The 19,044-nt window shown below is 35.0% G+C and overlaps 1 protein-coding gene across 1 annotated transcript; it reads right to left on the reverse strand.

The window, feature by feature from the left end:
* Window positions 1-1,522: 1,522 nt before the first annotated feature.
* On the reverse strand, window positions 1,523-9,477 carry LOC132291639 (uncharacterized). Its single transcript, XM_059790295.1, has 13 exons — window positions 8,721-9,477; window positions 7,806-8,220; window positions 7,077-7,731; window positions 6,574-6,614; window positions 6,017-6,085; window positions 4,444-4,544; window positions 4,169-4,247; window positions 3,766-3,864; window positions 3,560-3,628; window positions 3,370-3,419; window positions 3,155-3,236; window positions 2,827-2,921; window positions 1,523-2,155 (listed from the first exon to the last, which is right to left on the reverse strand). The coding sequence occupies exons 1-13, from the start codon at window positions 9,134-9,136 to the stop codon at window positions 2,029-2,031; spliced, it is 2,298 nt and encodes a 765-aa protein (XP_059646278.1). The 5' UTR covers window positions 9,137-9,477; the 3' UTR covers window positions 1,523-2,028.
* Window positions 9,478-19,044: the final 9,567 nt, after the last annotated feature.

The raw sequence follows: 19,044 nt of genomic DNA on the forward strand, positions 1-19,044 counted from the left end.
TTAGTTTCGGACACCAAAGTCTACCTCAGGCGCAACAAAATCCTAAGGTATCCCGAAAAGAATAAATCAATTAAATAAATAATTTAATTAATTAATTAACTAGGGAAAAAGAAAAAAAAAAAAAAATGACACAGTCATTACACTCCAACAGACATGAGCATGGGCATCCACCCTTTGCCACATGTGAACTTATGCATTCTTCCACGTGTCAGTGAAATATTACACACTTGTTATCTGTCGGACCACACAAGTGTTAGAATTTTATTTCCCTTCAACGAAGCCCACGTGTCAATCTATTGTTAAACCATGAATTTGGTCCAGTTGCGTCTCTCTTATTTGTCCACGTGGATGCCAAAATGGCTGCCACTTAGGCTGTCATTTTTGTGTGTCAACAGTATGTCTCTCTTCATTAACTCTAGAAAAATGATATTTAGACAGAAGGCTTCAGTCGAATCTTTACATCCACATGATGCAAAGTGGTTGGGATCCATTTTGTCTTCTAGGTCCTACCACAAATTAAGTAGATATTGAATGCATTAGACACGCCATGCCATTAGTTTACCTATCCCATGTAAGATATTATCTCGTTATCATAAATTTTATAATTAGATGAGCTAACTTTTTAAAAAATAGTACATAATTATTGGATAGGTACACTAATGACATGCCATGGCTGGTGCACCCAATATTACATGCATCTTCTAAATGGTGGTGTAGTTGTTCGAAGTGTGGAGAGTCTCTCGCTTTATTAATTTTGTTTTAATTCTATAGTTGCTGAGTGGGTAGATTGTTTGGTCAATCAAATCTTTGTTTCCCCTTCTTTGTGGAGGCTTTTTGTGGTTCTTATGCATTGTGTGTGTGTGTGTGTGTCCCCCCTTATTGAGAACATTGGATTGCTTTTACCTATTAAATGCTTTTATTGAAGAAACTATCTCACTCCACCTGTGTCATGTTTGTGTAATTACTTAAGAGGAAGTCTCTGTTTCTTGGTTGTGTTGAGGTTTTAATTCTATGTTACATAAACCCCTAGAGAGTAACAGCCAAATGCAAGCGCAGATAATTTTTCAACAGCTCTCCCTCAACCTATCAAAAAGAAAAAAGTTCCCATTTATTCCAATCGTGCATAACTAAATTGGTCATGATTAGCTAACAAGTTGAACTCCAACTCAAACCTTGAAACTCAGACTGAACGAAATGAACGAACTTGTCATATTTATTCATTAATGCATTCCCCAAAACCTTTTTTTAAAAAAATAAAATAAATAAATAAATAAATTTAAGGAATCATCTTTATTTATAAATAAGAAAAACCTTACCATTATATGTTTTCAAGCTAAGTCGAGCTGAATTGAGCCAAGCACATCCAATACGAGCTTGAATTCATAGAAGCCGAAGCCAAGCTTGAGCTAGGCCAACAACCAAACAAATTAAGTCCGAACACTCTCAGGCTCGGCTCAACTTAGTTCATTTGCCCTAGTCTTATGTCCCATAAAAAGCTCAAGGTTACAGCTGAAACTAGTCATTATCCAGGATGGCGCTGCAGAAATGCTGCATGCATAATTGCAAAAAATACAACAATAGGTGGATGTTTCACTTCTAAAGTGGAAACTTTGAGGTGTTTTATGTACAAATGATTTTAGAGCGATCCTAATATTCTCTCACAAAGACTATAAATGAAATACATACCTCAGTGACAAAAATCAGACACATATCACTGGTAGGAGAGTGACAAATGATCCTGATTACATAAATTCAACAACAGAGCAGGACTGACAGGATCCAATGAAGTCGATAAGTAATAAACATCACCGGATACCAACCCGACCAACCAAAATCTCTCACTGGTAACCATTATGTTCTCCTTTCAATTCTTGATCTGGCTAAGATGGGTTGGATCCGCCTCAGATGGATCTGCCTCTGATGGTTCCCATACCACAAGCCATTTGTGTCTATTAATCGACTCATCAGCACAGGTGCAATCATTTGACTGTCAATACGAAAACTATAGATAAGCAGCCACAATTTGGCCTACAGTTCTTTCTGGCTGCTATCTCCTGGGGCAGTACGGGAAGCCTGATATTGAAAGCTACACTGCCTCTGCAGATCCTTGAACTTTTCTAGCAGCTCTTGGAATGTTGGGCGGCATCGTGGTTCACTGATTTTATCACCGTTGCAAATTAGCACAGTAGCAAAATCTTAGGTTAAATGATGATTGAAAATGATTGCATAACTAATAATTTTGAAGGTGATGGAGAAAAATTGATGATTGATCCGACTATTGGATGCAAATCATGTAGCAATTAATATCTACAATGAGAAATACTTCAATGACCTAACTTACACAACCCAACCCACCCTCACAAGGGAAGTGGCAGACATTTTCAATATCAAACTCAAGTATCTTTTACTATGACAGAAGAATTCACAGCCAAAATCATACTAAACAAGTGATCTGGATCCTCTAAAAATACCAACTACTTGGGCTATTTACACAAATTCAAGGCATATTTCTATTATGCAAGCATACACATGCATTGACATGCATTCATGAAGTTCTAGGAAAGCCTATCAGGCTAAATTCTGCAAGAAATGTATTGTCCAAAAATGTTGAGGAAACACATCAATGGCATGTAGGTTGGGTTTGCATCACCTTAATCACTATAGAAGCCAGATGCGTAAGCATCCAAGCCAACTCTCAAGCATTGATCCCATATCAGTAGATCAAGACATACTATGGTAGATAGCGATAATTGCTCATAATAAAATGTTGTCCTTGGTTTTGGAAAAATAATTAATTTAAATAAGAAGCTTAAAGAATATACGGACCTCTGCCAGCAGCTATCAATTATGGAAGCCCACTGTGGATCCACGTCTTTTGGGATATCTAGCCGTTGGTTCATGAACCCCACAGCTCCAATGACCTGCAGGTATCCTAAACAAATTGTTGTTCTTGTTCACACATGCAGTAAAGGTCATTACCCTACGCTGTTGTTCAACATGCAGTGCTACACAAAGTGCTATTGGTCTGGGTGTAAACTGTAAAGCAAATCCAATTGCTTTCACCAAAAAGCACACAGCCCACTTCTTGGGAATAGATCGCTTTCTTTTCTTTATCATGACAAAACATAAAGAAAAATTTAAAGAGAAAACATACCTGCATTGAGTTGAGATTTTCCCAAGGGATCTTCTCAGTGGCAAGCTCCCACAAAATCACTCCAAAGCTATACACGTCAGACCTAAATGTTTCCAGACAATAATACATTTGTAACAGCATTATTTCGGGGGAAAAAATTTTTAACAGCGTTTACAGATTCATATTTGCATATGTTTGTCAATTGAACTGAAGATATAGAACCCAAATAGACATACTTCTCATCAGCGGATTCATTACGAAGAACCTCTGGTGCCATCCATTGCGGCTACAGAATAGGAAATACACGGAAGATTATCGGAAAGATGAGGAACTTGAAATTTTATGCTACCTCAAGTTAGAAAATTAAGATGGAGATAATATATCTCAACTTAAAATAGAACAGGTCAAGAGTGCCAGTAAGTGTACCGTTCCTTTCCCAGTCTTTGTTGTGAGATATGTCTGATGTTTGAGACGTGACAGACCAAAATCACCAACCTATTAAGTTGATAACAATACAAATATTACCCAAAATTTAATTCAAGTGGAAGTCCAGAAATCTAAAAGCAAGGAGGTGAGAAAGTAGAAAAGAATTATGAGTGGACAAATAATTATAAGCAGAACTAAAGGTATACCTTCACTGTCCAGTTCTTATCAACTAGAAGATTCGAAGATTTCAAATCACGATGAACGATAGGTGGGTTGAAATGATGAAGATAATTCATGCCCCGTGCCTGCAGAAGGTTCAGCAAAAAAAATAGTGCATGATGATCAATTGTCAAAGAAATTAATCAAGCTACAAGAATACAAATTACCTATTTTCACAAAAAACATTAATAAAATCCAAAAAGCTTAATACCACACCCCATGAAAGGCATAGAGAAAACTTAAAGAACAAATAAAGAAAAAAAAAGAAGAAATGTAGACCAACACATGGTATCACCACACAAAACTTGCATATTGAATCTTTTTCTTTTCTTTTCTTTTTTTTTTTGAAATGGTGTTTTTCATATGCAAATTGGACCTTGTGATACTCACTATATCCAAAGCCATGTGAACACGCCGTCTCCAATCAAATTTGGTTGTATTCCTCTGCAGTAAGCGAAACAAGCTTCCACTGCGTAAAAATTAATACATAGCACATAGAGAAGGCAGTCAGCCGAGAAGTATAACAACTTTCTAATTATTCCAAACCGGCCAAAGTAATAAGGTAGAAATAGGGGAAAACATTATTGTTATTTACATATATACAATTATCTTTATTCAAATTGCTTGAAAATACAAGGATCTAAACAGGAAAATGAAGAATATACCGTGGAAGGAATTCGGTAACAATGCAGAGATGCTGAGGTGAAGTTACTGCACCCATAAAGAGCAGAACATTTGGATGTCGAAGTCGTTTCATGAGAGATACCTTCAAAAACAAAAAGGAACTCTGATGTCAGAAGATCTATTTCAGCTAAATAATTTTAATATAAGAAACAATTTTTGACAATAGATGTCATATAAATTAGCTTGAATAAAAATAATTTAATAAACGAAAGCAAATCCTATCTGGCTACCTTAGCAGAGGATGTTTTAAGACACTTATCATAATGCTAGTAAAAAAATTATCAAACCAAAAAGTTACATCCTCATTATCTCCCTCGAGATATGGTATACTTCATGCTGCAATTTAGGAACGCATTAAATTCAGGACAAACCAAATGACAGTCCGACAACAAGCAATTTAATGTACAATGCTTTGAACCTTGATCAGGATCAATTATATAATATGAAAACCATATATACTTAATATTATATAATATGAAAACCATATGTACTTAGTACCTCTACAGAAGTACAGTGCCATGCAAATATGTATAGCCACTGGTTGTGTGATGCTGGATTAATGAAATCAGTACAGTTCCCAACTGTTTATGCACATACACCAAGTATAAAGTGCTGTGTGCCTGAGTCTGCCTATGATCCAGGTAAATTAGAGAGCCATCTAAAAAACATGGATGACGTTCACATGTAGGTATGATCACAAAATCAATGCATAAAGTGATTAGAGAATGAAATAAATGAATAATTAGGTCAAATGCAATAAAGAAACTGCAGCTAAGGGCAATCATTATATATGAGGTTCATGTATCTACAGTAAGGCGCTCATTAAAATGTAAGTCTAGAGAAGACAAAGAAGGTTTTCAGTTGAGAAGGTTCAGCTTGGAACCTCAATTCTACTGGGAAAAAGACAAAAAAGTGAAAAGCTAATGCTTCGCGTTCACCAGCTCCTTATCATCCATATTGTTTACTCACTTCCTAATCACCATGTCTCCTTATTTGTAACTGTATGAGATTCAACTCATGTTTGGGGAGGGGAAAGGGGCATTCAGCAGAAAGAAAAACACTTCACAGTTGAAATGAGGTCAGTTAACTGGTTCAACAGAAGTCTTGAGCTAAAATTCTTCCCAATGTTCACATTTCTATAACTCATGGACAGCATCAGCATGTAATGTTTTTAACATTTTTTGAACATGGCCACCTCTTAGCGTTCAGTGTTCACTGAAGTTCATACCCATTTCCTGGGACAAGAGTGTTCATTCTCGTTTTAAATTTATGTAGGGGTGATCAAACGACAAAAAAGAAAAACAAAACTGCAACACACGGTTGGTAGCTGAATTTGTATTCAAATAAATATGCCCGTGTGTATATCATAGGAAAAAAAAAAAATGATAATAGAAGCGTCCTTGTTAAATATTATCATAGAAGCGTCCTTGTTACATAGCTTCCCCTTATCGACTTGAGAACTTAACAAAATACAGAATATTATGTACAATTAAATAGCTAATCATTTTTCAATCACAAAAAAATAATAATAATAAATCAAGAGTGAAAACACACCTCTTTTCTGAAGGAAAATATCAAATCATCTGAATATTCCTGCTTGGAGAATACTTTGACAGCAACATCCTGCAAAACATAGGAGTCATTTAGTCACAAATGAAGATTAAAACTATCCAAAACATTTTGATGGCTTTTCCCTTCTACGGTGTGGTAAGGTAAAAAAAAAAAAAAAAAAAAAAAAAAAAAAAAAACTGGAGAAATATCCCATTGTCTCACATCTCACAATGACATGACACTGATGCCTACCACACACTTTTCATGCTCATAGGAGATATGAACGACTTATACATCATGGATAATGTGAAGGCAAGATAAACCCAATTTGGCTAGATGGTACAGGAACATAAGCTCTGGGCTGCTATACCTGCTAGCAAACTGAGTCGCAATTTGTCCATATAGTGCATAATCTACAGTTAGAAGTCTTAGGTTTGGCTGCTATTGGAATTCAATTATGCGACTTCTTATCCCATAATAACTTAATCTGGACTCATCGATATTACTTCCATGCATTCTTCAGCAATAAAAATATAAAAAGGAAGAGCCAAAGAACATACTGATCCATACCACAGAGCATGATACACAGTTCCACAAGAACCTGCATATTCATTACAAATGAAAAGAAAATAAATTTAGCGATCAGAAGATACGTAGGCAAGACCATTATAGCAAAGACATAGAAAGGAATTCTACATAGCATAGACATAATAGGTAACGAAGGAACCACCAAATTTGTGGCTAATGACAGTGGACCTTTAGAATGTGCATTTAGGTTTACATGCATGTCCACCATTCCTTTGTGAAACTTTAACAATAATAAGAACAACAACAAACTATAGTAATATTGGAATAGTAGAAAAAGTAGTGTTTGTAAGAAATCAATGTATAATAATTGCGCAAGCATCAAAGATTAACTGGTGATGAAATCTAGGTAATAGTAAAGTGAATCCACTTAACAACATCTTTGAAAATCATCATATGCTTTGCCGCCATTAAAAAAAAAAAATTTAAGAAAATTAATACTGAATTATTATAACTTGTTATTTAGAAAGACAATTACCTTGCCCAATCTGTTCTCCAATGGTTAAGTCCTCCCACAAGATTTCATAGTCCAAGCAGTCGGTGTCTATGTCCACTTTATTGATAGCACTACTGCTTGTACTGCCACAGCTACTACCACTGCTTGTGCTGTTAATATTACACGAAGAAGACCAGGACCCTGAAGCCTCATTATTTGCAGGCCAATTACTCACACCCACCTGACTCTCTGGTTTTGCACCAGAATTGGAACTTTTCTGATGATCGGTGTCATTCTCTTGATCATTGTGCAACCACGGCCAGACAAAATGGGTGGCCTTCACCTCTGACCCTTCCTGTTCATTTCCCTTCCATGGCCAAGATATCCCTTTCTTACCCATCCAAGCCTCTGCCTTTGAAGTAATAATCTTGTGGATCCCAGGTTTCTCTTCACTCTCATCACCAGAATCCATTGAAGGCTTTCCCTGGGACCGCTCCTCATGCACAACTTGAGGAAACGCTCCAAAAGGAGATGGATGAAATTCTCCTCTGGGAGTACTAGCTCCACTTGAAATTGGATCCTCCTTATCCGAGAAACCATGATCATAATGATGACTATCGTCACTTCCACCTTCACGATCCATGTTGTTCTCTCGAGTCCTCATCTTTGACTTAACTTTGTTGCTAACCTTGGAAGCCTGTTTTTGCATTTATACCAATCAATATAGACTACTTTAATTAATCACAGAAACATGAAAACTATGACACTAACCAAGTTTGATATTTTTGAGGCAATTGCAACTTGGAGAGGTTGTCGAGGATCAAGACCAAGTTTAGCTGAAGCAATGTTTTTGGTTCGGGTAAAGGTCGAATCTGCCTCCGAGTGCTTTGTACCTGACAATGTAGCCTTCATTTCTTCGAAGGGATTTGAATCACGAGATACACATATAATCCCTAGCAAAGTACCAACATCATCGTAGAACGGAGTGTTGGTTATCATAGCTGGAAACCTATCTCCGCTCTTGTTCTTTACCGGGAATTGCCCAGTCCAGTGCTCCCCCATTGTCACACGATGTACTATATTATTAGCCACAGCAAGGTCTCGGGCATCTGTTAGGAGCTCAATGGAATTCTGACCAAGAGCTTCCACCACAGAATAACCATAAAGGTGTTCGGCGGCTCGATTCCTGCACAGTTGAATATGCCCCAAATTGGCAAAAATTGAAACTTCCATAACTGTCATTTCAATCTTATTTAAGAAGGCACAGCTTATTAAGTAAAATAACACTGGAAAGCTAATTAAAATTGCAATTAAAAGTTTTTAGGGTTTAATGTTCTTATCAACAAAGAATTAGAAAATAATCAAACTCAATCCAAAAAAATAATACAAATCTACAATTCCTTAGAAATTACAACGCACAATAACACTACAAAACTAATTAAAATTGCAATTTAAAATTTTAAGGGTTTATTGTTCGTAGCAACTAAGAATTAGAAGATAATCAAACTCAAACCAGAAAAGCAATACAAATCTACGATTCTAACTAGCTTTGAAATTACAAAGTACCCAATAAAACCCAACACAAACAGTCAAAGAAAGAGAGATATTAAGTAGCTCCATTAAACAAATCAAGAAAATGAGCACAAAAATTTGTCAAAATAGAAATGCAATTCAATTGTCACTCACCAGTAAATTATACGACCGTTGAGATCAAATATATGAACCGACTGACCCATAGATTGCAATATATTCAAGTACTGCTTATCATTAAACTGAGCACCAGCCGGACCACCACTGCCACCGCCAATGGTGGTGTTCTCGAAAGAGTCAGGTGTCCGACTTTCCCTCTGCAACGGCGATGCATGTCTACACGACGCCTTGGCAGCGCGGTCGAACCCTCCACCACAGCCTCCTCTCCGCCTACCCACCCGCTGTGGCGACACAGAATGAGACCTCTGGTGGTCCCCACCACCGTGTTGCTGGTCCGATTTGCGATCCCCTGAAACCATGAGCTTCGACATCTCTTGTTGGAGGTGAGCGTGCCCTGCTTCGAGGTCTTGGATCTTCTTCAGAAGCCCTTCAGCTGGTGATGGTGTGTCCATTGATGAGCAAATTGAAGCTAAACAACACAAAATTTTTGATTACCTAATCAACAAGCAGATTACTTAATCAACAAGTATCAATTGAAGAGGAAGAAGATGATGGTGACGTGGATCTGTCAACTGATTCACTCTCACTCTCTCTCTCAAACTCTTTTCTCTCTCTATACATATATGTATTTCTGAGATTGAAGACGAAGCTTGATAGGTCAAGAGGCACTCCTTTTGGCTCTCACAGCCTTTTTATCTGTTTTTTTCCCTTTCACTGGTTCAATTTCATTTGTATGGTTCGCCTTTTCTCTCTAAAAAGTCTATCATTCTCACTTTCTCTCTCTACTCCAGGCAAGTTTTGTTTTTTAGTTGCCTACTTGCCTCTCTCTCTAAATATATATATATATATATATACACATATAATGTATATCGTATATGGAGATGATAAATGCGATTAGTATTATTATTATTTTCCTTTTTTCAATTAATTAATATAAATTCCTCAAATGTTAACTTCTCACAAATTTAATTAAGGACAAGGAGGAGTGGGGTCGGGTTCTTACAATTGTTATTATTATTATTTTCAATTAAATGACATAAATTCCTCTTACTGTTGAGTGGACAAATCTTGCCTTGTGTATTATTTTTATATAATTTTTTTAAGCGTCTCTAATTATGATTCATTGTATTGGTTGATTGGTTTGTAACCGTTCAGACATATTATTACATAATTTTTTAAAATGTTTCTGCTTATGGTTCGCTATATCGGTCAATTGGTTTGTATCCATTGAAACATATTGTTACATACCCTCATAAACTGTCCGATTCGATTAGTTTACACTCAAATTCATTACATTGTGATCGATACAACAATTGTAAACCATATCTCTTTTAATCTCAAACACGTATGGAGTGAGAGGGAGAGAGTTGCGACGAGTTTTTTTCTTTTTTTTTTCCTTAGAGCACACATTTGGCATACAACATCAATTTCGCTTAAACCGCTTTTCCACTCCTTCTTAGAACAATCAGAGAAAAACGATCATCGTTCAGCAAACCCCCCTTCCAAATTTTGACGCCTTTCGGATTAGGATTTCAGTCCAATCAAAGCCCCGACAAAGATGAACTCTCAAGGCTTGGTGAGTGGGGACGTCCCTACATTCATTGGTCGAACGCAAACGTAAAGCTAACTTAATACCCAGTGGAATCTTGAAGCTATACAGTAGAAGTGGATCTCGATTCCTACATATCGGCCCCACATTATAAACTCTATCCCTGCCAACACTACTCTGCCACATAACTGAGCGGCAACAGGTTTAATTAACATTCCAAACAATAATATCATTTCAAAATATAAATTAGAGTTGATTAATCAATTCCTTGACTATCTATATTCTACTTATAGTTAGTCGACTAATTTAACTTCCTCTCGTTACGAAAGCGCGTATAAGTGACAGTTCACAGTAGCCAATCGTAGTAAGATATTTAACGTTTATGGGCCTATGTTATTGGCGCGTGCACACCACCGCACATGCCATTTTTCTTGATTCTTATATCATTTTCAGTGAAAATGGTCCAAAAACTATATATCCCCTAGACTTTCTTATGCTTCCACTCCACCTAGAGGAAAACTAGTAGTGTAGATCATAAAGGGATTTCATTACGAGTAAGGGTCAACTTCATACTTATATTGTTTGTTTTCAGAATCTCGTATGTTTATTGGACTGGACTTACAGTTTCACCTAACTAAGAAATAAAATAACCAAGTATTATTAATTTGCCGACAATGTGAATGGAGAACCCTCTCTATAAGATGGATGTATCTAGTTTAAAGCAATAGTGGAATTTAAACTTTTTAAAGTAATTTTATAATTAAATGTTACTTACGTCAATGGGGGACCTACATGTAAAATAAAAAAAAAAAGGGTCGCTATTTTTATATTAAAGCTATCCAATTCATAAAAGTTTAGAGAAATTATTGCGCCGTTCACTATTTTATATTTTTTTTTATGTAAAAATATATATGTCAATAATAACCAATCATGTATTATGACATGCACAAACTTAGTTAATATTGGTTGATTAATGAAATGAAAAAGAGAAAGCCAAAAGAAAATATGTTGATATAGCCGTGTAAAAGAAAATGTTGAACATAAAAATAAAAAAAAAATTAATAATAATATTTACACATTATACAAAAAAAAAAAAAAAAAAAAAAAAAAAGGTGTTTTACCAGTGTTAAAGATGTTCTTATATGATAGGATGAAATTATATGATCCGCCAATCACAATCCAACCCATCACAATCCAACAATTAGATTGTGATGGGTCGGAACCGTATCGGACCCATCTAAAAATTACTCTGCTTTTGGAAGATTAAATCTTAAAGTATTCAACCGTCAAAAGAGGACCACTTTTGCATGTTTCCATGCTTTATCCATAAGAAAACCTGAATAACCTGCTGATGCAGCCTGATCTTTGGCCTGAATTTAGGAAAGTAGAAGCACATCCATAAGGCTTGGTTGACTTTATTGTGTAAATAATGATTCTTTTTTCTAGGTAAATATTTACACACGTCCACAATTGCTCTCGAATCTCCTTAATTTCTTTTGGTAAGTATGAGAAGTTATACCACACTGCCTAATGACCTAAATACCTAATGGTAGTGTTTGTTGATCTGTTTTTTTTTTTTTTTTTTGGTTCCTTTTTAGAGATGTTTTTATAATGTTTTATTAGAAAGTCCTATATATATTTTATCTCTGTGAGACACAAATTTGTAATATTGGCATATTTTTAAAACTTAATGATTGACTAATAATTTTTGTTTATCTTGAGTCTCAATCTTTTAGAGCTAAAGTGCAAGTGCCTCTTACCGTTGATCCATTGAGAACATCATTTAGAACATGTAAGTCATGAGCGATAAACACTTGTTAGTACTTTTAAAGTTAGGTAAAAGAACAAATTAAAGTTGGAAATTGCATACAACAAAGTCCAACGGGTTGCATTTTTAGCTTAAGAATTGTTCTCGGGAAAAATCCAACCGGTTACATTTCAAATCGAATCGGTTGCATTTTTGCACGAAAAATAGGTCTCGGGAAAATTAGCACCGGTTGCATTTTCCTGGATGTGCGTAAAATTAGATTTTATTAACCTTTTAGTTTTCTGTTTTTACCTAAACTTATAGAAAAGTCCTTGCACGATTTTAAAAGTTATTTTCACATATTGTAAGGACTCTCTACTATAAACATAACATCTTTCATAAACTTTAATAGAGTTTCGAAGTGAGATTCAATGTTTTCATCTTTTACTCATTATTGAAACTTTTTGAGAGGTTTCTTCAAAGAAATCTGATTGTTTATTTTTTAGAGCACGCACTTAAATATGAAAGTAATTAGGGTGATGTTCTACTACTTATCAACGAGGAATTTTCAGTCTCTGCATCATATTAGAAGTTTATCAGAGCAGTAAATTTATCTTAGCCTTCAAAAAATTCTGATTTGAAGAAAGAGGAGGTTTCGATCATACTTTTAAGGGATCAAGACATTCGTAAAAGTGTTGGTTGATCTACCAGCGACCTTTCTACAGAGATCAAGAGTAAATCTAAAGTCGAGTGTTGTTAAATAGGGGAGTTGCAAAGCTAGGGACGATTAGCAATTGATTTTTGGTAGAGTGATAGGGTGTGAGCCCAATTCAGAGTCGATTGTATTTTGCTTCAAACATAGTGGATCGTTTCGCTCGGGACTGCGAAAATCCTTGAGATTTTTTCCAGACGATTGGTCTAATTTGCCAATCAAGGATTCCTCGTTCAAAACTCGATGTCATCTCTCAAATTCTACTTTACTTGTTTTTCTTTACAGTATTTATTTTTGTAGTTGTGGATGTTCAATTAATCATAATTGTGGGTAATTTAATCAATCACAAAAACTAAGCAAGTTAATCTATTCACACCCCCCCCCCTCCCTCCCTCCCTAATCATTTAGAATGTTAATCACAACTTAATCAAGTAACAGCTTTCGCACCACGCTACTCACAATCTTAATGGTAGAAAGTTACAACTCAAACACCATAACTTGGTAGGTCCATTTAGGTTTAGTACTCCAAGATGTTGTCTTATGTTTGTCTATCATTTACAAGAAGAAAACCAAGAAACAAAACAGAAAACCAAAAAAAAAAATAAACAAGTCAATTGATTGAAAGGGGAGTGTTTTTATCCTCTTTCCTTTCATTTTTTTTAGTTGGTATTTAAACGCTCATACTTTTTGTGACAACCCTGGATTTTTCAACCCAGTGTGTCCTGTGATGACCCGAAACAGGTCCAAGAATGCGGAAGCAAAACCTAAACAAGTCTTTAGAGATGTACGTCATCCCTAAGACACAAGAATGGCCCTTCAAGGAGTTTCAAGACTCAACAAAAGCAAAATGACGATAAGGGTATCAAAACTCTACCAAAAGAAGGACTATTGGTAAAATGGTCATTTTACCCTAAGAGGAAGGAATTTGAATTCTAAAAAGTCAAATGAGATCAAAAACATCCAAAAACATCATTTGATAACTTCACATGAAGTCCCAAAGCCAAAGGAAGAGAAATCCCAAATAAACCTTATCCCAGTTTGAACCAAAACTGACACCCTCTCACTAAAATAAGAATATCTCGAGTTAGGAGAAGAATCTGAGACTAAAATTTATACCATTGGAAATCTTACTTCAACGCGGTCAATTTAGACTCAAAAACGGACCAATTCAGAGTTGAAACGAAGAAGTTACGACAGTTCAAAGTTGGAAAACTAAAGCTGAACCTGCAAAAAGTTTCTGGAGAACTTGAACCTGTTCAGCCCCCCTTGAACCGGTTCAACATGGATAGAACGTCCATGCTAGACCAAAATCACATCTTGAACCGGTTCAACTCAGGCAGAATTGAACCCAAACAGCAGAAACAGTGAAATTGTAGAAAAATGAGTTTAGAACGCGATTTTCGAGACCAAGATGACATTTTTTGAAAAAATGTCTTGAAGAAACTCTCCTGAAATCACATTTTCTATGTGACAGAGTCGAGACTGGAACTTATTTCCCAAAGGAAATCCCCAAAATGCCTTTAAGCCGAAATTTGCAAGAAAAATGTAAAATGAGTCCATATGAGGCTCATTTCACCAACGAAAGAGTTTTTCATGAAAACGATCATGCACGCAAACGTAAATAGTGATTTTAAGCGCACGGGAATGATTCGTGGCTCCCAGAAATGGCCGAGTCAAAATCCGACCCCCCAAAGGCTAAAAAGGCAAAAATGAACTTAAAATGGGAAAAATGAAAACCAAAATTATGAAATGGGTTCAAATAACCATTTGGCCTTTGGCCATACTTCATACATGATTAATGAGACCCTATGAAAGAATGAAAATGAAATTCCCACACCCAATGCAAGCATGGTGAAGTAATAACTTAATATTTTTCAATATTTTCATAAAATTTCATGAAGTCAAAATTTACATTGGATACAAAATACAAGTCATTGGCCTCCGGCCTCATCTTATACATGTCAAATACAATACAAAAGGTGTACTTATGTACACATTACATATATGGAATCAAATATACACATTTTTGACATAAAAGGTTACAAGTGACATTTCAAGCCAACCTTTACAAGAGTCATGAACAAGAATACACTTAAAGAACTCCAACTCATCGAAACGATCCCAAGATATTGTACATCCCAAACCAAGGCACTTTGGGGTGAGTAAACAAGTTTATTCGTAGGGAATGAGCATATATAGACTTAACTTTTTACAGATTTTTACATTAACATGAAACAATTCAAAAGGGACATGCCACCTAACGTCTATGTCAAAGTGAGACTCAGGGATCATCCTAAGCTACTCATGCAATTGAAATGAGATACACGACATACAAGCATATCGGTTACAAGTGTACTAAACGAAGATGAAAACATGCAAGGCAAGTATACAAAACACAAGTATACTAAACGGAATTAGAAACACACAAGGCAAGTATACGAGACATGAGTATACTAAATGGAATATAGATACAAGAAGCAAGTGCACAGTTTCAAGTATACTGAATAGGATCTAAATACACGAAACAAACATAATGTCTATGCAATTCAACAAGGTATGAAATACTCCATATAATACGACAAGGATTAAATCTTCAAGGGATATTACTTGAAATTTAAATAGTGAAATAAATGATAAAGCATGATGTCTATGTAATTTAAACAAATTGGATCATTCCATATAACACGAAAAGGTTTTAAATCTTTAAGGAATGCAACACTTGAAATTTAAGGAGTGAAATCAATGACATAAAAAGGGTCTTAAGTCTTTAATGGATAACACTTGAAACTTAAGGATGAAATCAATAACACGAAAAGAATTATATGTGAATTTAAGGATAATGCATAATATTTATACTATTTCATACAACACGAAAAAGTCTTAAATCTTCAAGGAATACAACACTTGAAATTTAAGGAGTGAAATCATGGATGAAGCATAAAATCTATGCAATGAAATAAGGTTGGAATATTCCATACAACACGAAAAGTTTTAAATCTTCAAGGAATAGCAACTTGAAATTTAAAGAGTGAAATCAATCAATGTGGATACTCGGATATTGCCTGGATTAAAACCGTACTCTTGGGATCACTTTAGGGCTACTAACCCATAGGTATCTTCCCCTAGTGCGCACTATAGTGTAGAGAAGTCTCTATTTCCCGTACTAGAACCAAGTCCTAGCCATGTCAATTCTTGATTGATCTCCCAAGTCCCAAAATCAACAAGTCGTGAAAATCAAGATACAATATATATATTCAATGCACTTAGCCAAGTACCATGCACAACTAGTCATATAGGTCACACAATGTATGCCCTAGGCATTCAAGCTACGATGGCACATTAAATGTCATATAAGTATATGTATATGCCAACAAGTTAATTCATAACTTCAACTCGTAGAATACTACCATGTGATCATATAGTAAGTCCCAAATCATAAATTTGACGAGAGTTCAATATCAAAGCATAATTAACTCGATGGATGCATAAAAGGAAAATTTAATCAACTTAAGGGATTAAATTCTCAAGACTACGAGGCAACTCTGAATATTCTACGAACAAGATATACCAAGGATCATGTCAAGTACAGTTTAATACCAAGTTACAAGTTCATTCCATACAAGATACAACCATGTGAATCAAATTCCATACAAAGGAGATGATTAAATATAAGTCTCAAAACTTATCCGATTGTTCTCTATTTGATACACGTGAAAGAACTTGTCAAGGAAATCATGAATACCAAATTATAAACTTAATCAAGTCCATGGAACCATTGTTGTAAACATACCACTAGTATAAGATTAATGATTTAGTTATTTGTTTAACAACACTTGAACAATTAAATCATTTCAATGTAAGGGTGCAAGTTCATCAACTACATTAATGAAGCTAAGTTGCAACATGTCATGATACATGATAAAAAGGTAATAAAAAAACCCATGAAATATATGTCCAAATCATTAGAATACTAAGTAGAAATTAATTAACCTAATTAACTAATTTCTCTAGAAATCAAAGTTGTCCTAAAATTCTCAAAATAATATATGTGAATGTCCATTCCATGATGATTGCAAATATCACATCAATTTTACAAAGTGTGCAAGATATTATCATATGGAATTTAATTAATTTAAATTAATTAAATCTCTAGATTTCAAAAGTTATTCAAATGATCCCAAATAAATATATAACAAGGATTAAGTCATGGTCATGCCATATATCAAGTCTAAAATGGAATACAAGTAAGGTACAATTAAATAGAATTTAAATCAATTTAAAATCCATTAAATCTCTAGATTTGAAAACTCCTTTAAATCACCCCAAATTAATATACAACAAAGATCAAGTCATGGTCATGCCATATATCAAGTCTAAAGTGAGTTACAAATAAGCCATAATTAATCATTAATTTCTCAAATTGATATAAAACATGCATACAACTTGTATTTCACTACAAAAGCAATTAAAACCACTTAGAAAATAAACTATAACACCCCCTACCTCACAAGAGGATTGTTCCTCTTGAATCCAAGGCAAATCAACACAAAATGGCAAACCCTTCAAGAGTTATGAAGAGGAAAGTGAGAGGAACAAAAATTATTCCTAAAGTTAAGCTTAGAGATCAATAGAAGGCTCTTAAAAATCAATGTCAGAGCTTAAGGCTTTAAGCTTTATCCATGGAGGCTAGGGTTCTTTCAAGAGAGGGACAATGTAAAATGTGAGAGAGATGAAATGTGAGTGGAGGATTTAGAAGTCCTCCACTTACTAGGTAAACTAACACCATGGTCAACACACATATACACATGCAAGACTACATTTGGAGCCTACATTTGTCACTCATCCAAGCATCCATTGTAGGCTTAATCCTAAGCCTACACTTGTCAACCATCCAAGACAACAAGTGCACCTATCCTAGGCCACCAAGTGGGTGAATCTCCACCCTCCACATGTCATAAGATGATGCATCCAAGTCTCTTCACCCCAATGCCAACAAGTGGCTCCAAGAGAGTGTGACACTTGTCACACTTTCCAAAAATTGCAAAAAGGACCTTTTTGAAAATATCTTCCAAATTAAATTGCAAAATGGTCCCCAAGACGAAAAATAACTACCTTACATAATTATACTAAAACCCCAAAAATAAGAAGTTTCCAAAGAAAGTGTGCATCCATACCCCTAAGGAAGAAAGTGCACAAATGGCATGAATTTCTAGGAAAGTAAAAATACACATTTCTAAGAAATCATATATCATGAGTGCATACAAAAGTGGAAGCAAAACCGAACACGAAAAGTGAGGTTATGCCAACAAAGTGACAAACGGGGAAAAGACGAAAGGTGAATAGTGTCACAAAAGTGAAAATATGAAAATGATTAGGTCCTTAAAGGAAGTTGTCAACCCAAATGAAAGAGTCTTGAAAGACGACACCCAGTGACGAGAAACAGAACTTGGAAAAGAAAATTAAACGGAAAAATTTTATCCGCAAAATTTGAGAAAAAGGAAAGGAAGGAAAATGACCGGGTCATTACACTTTTACTGAGATTTGAATTTTTGACCTCCCTTTAAAAAATAAGGAATTGATATCGCTGGGTGATTGGCCCATTGGTTCCTCTTTCCTTTCCATATATTAATTCATCAATTCTTTGGTTTACTATATCCTTCTTTCTTTTTTATAGCAAGAAAAAATGTGTAATCAGTTGAAAAACAAAAAATAGGTGTGTCCTATATATATATATATATATATATCCTTTTATTGTCTCATTTTCTCTATGATTCTTCTCCAAATGGATAAAATCTAATATTTTAAGTTTCCTGTCCTTTTCCTTTCACTTCTACTCCCTTTATTCTGTATTTTCTTCTTATTGAAATATGGGACAAGCTCTATATAACTCTCTTTTTTTTCCTCCATTTCTTTTCATTTTTGAGAAGAAAAACAACAATGGAGCAATTACACCCCTTTCTATCACTCCATTTCTCTTATTTTCTCTTAAAACTCTCAAACAACCAATAAACATGTTCCCTATCTCTTTACAAATTTTATTTCGTCCATTTCCCTCCATCAAATAAGGTATGTTGAGTCCATTTATTTTGCATGTTTTGTTTTCTTCCCTTTTCATGATTTTCTTTCATGTTTTCTAAGACATGCATGCACTTAATGCTCCTGTGCATCTTACCATTTTGTTAATTAAAATATTTTTTTCTTTAATTGTGTGTTTGTGTGCATTTTAAATTATAAGGATTCATTGTGCATGTCATATAACTTAATAAGATATTGTAAGATAAAATACATCCTTATCTACAAGAATTCATGTAGGGGTGTAGAAGCTCTGCATCTAGACTCAGATTTACAAAAC

The sequence above is a fragment of the Cornus florida genome, unplaced genomic scaffold (assembly GCF_030987335.1).
Source record: "Cornus florida cultivar Cherokee Brave unplaced genomic scaffold, ASM3098733v1 CherokeeBrave_3.0.0_Hap2_Chr01, whole genome shotgun sequence".
NCBI lineage: Eukaryota > Viridiplantae > Streptophyta > Magnoliopsida > Cornales > Cornaceae > Cornus > Cornus florida.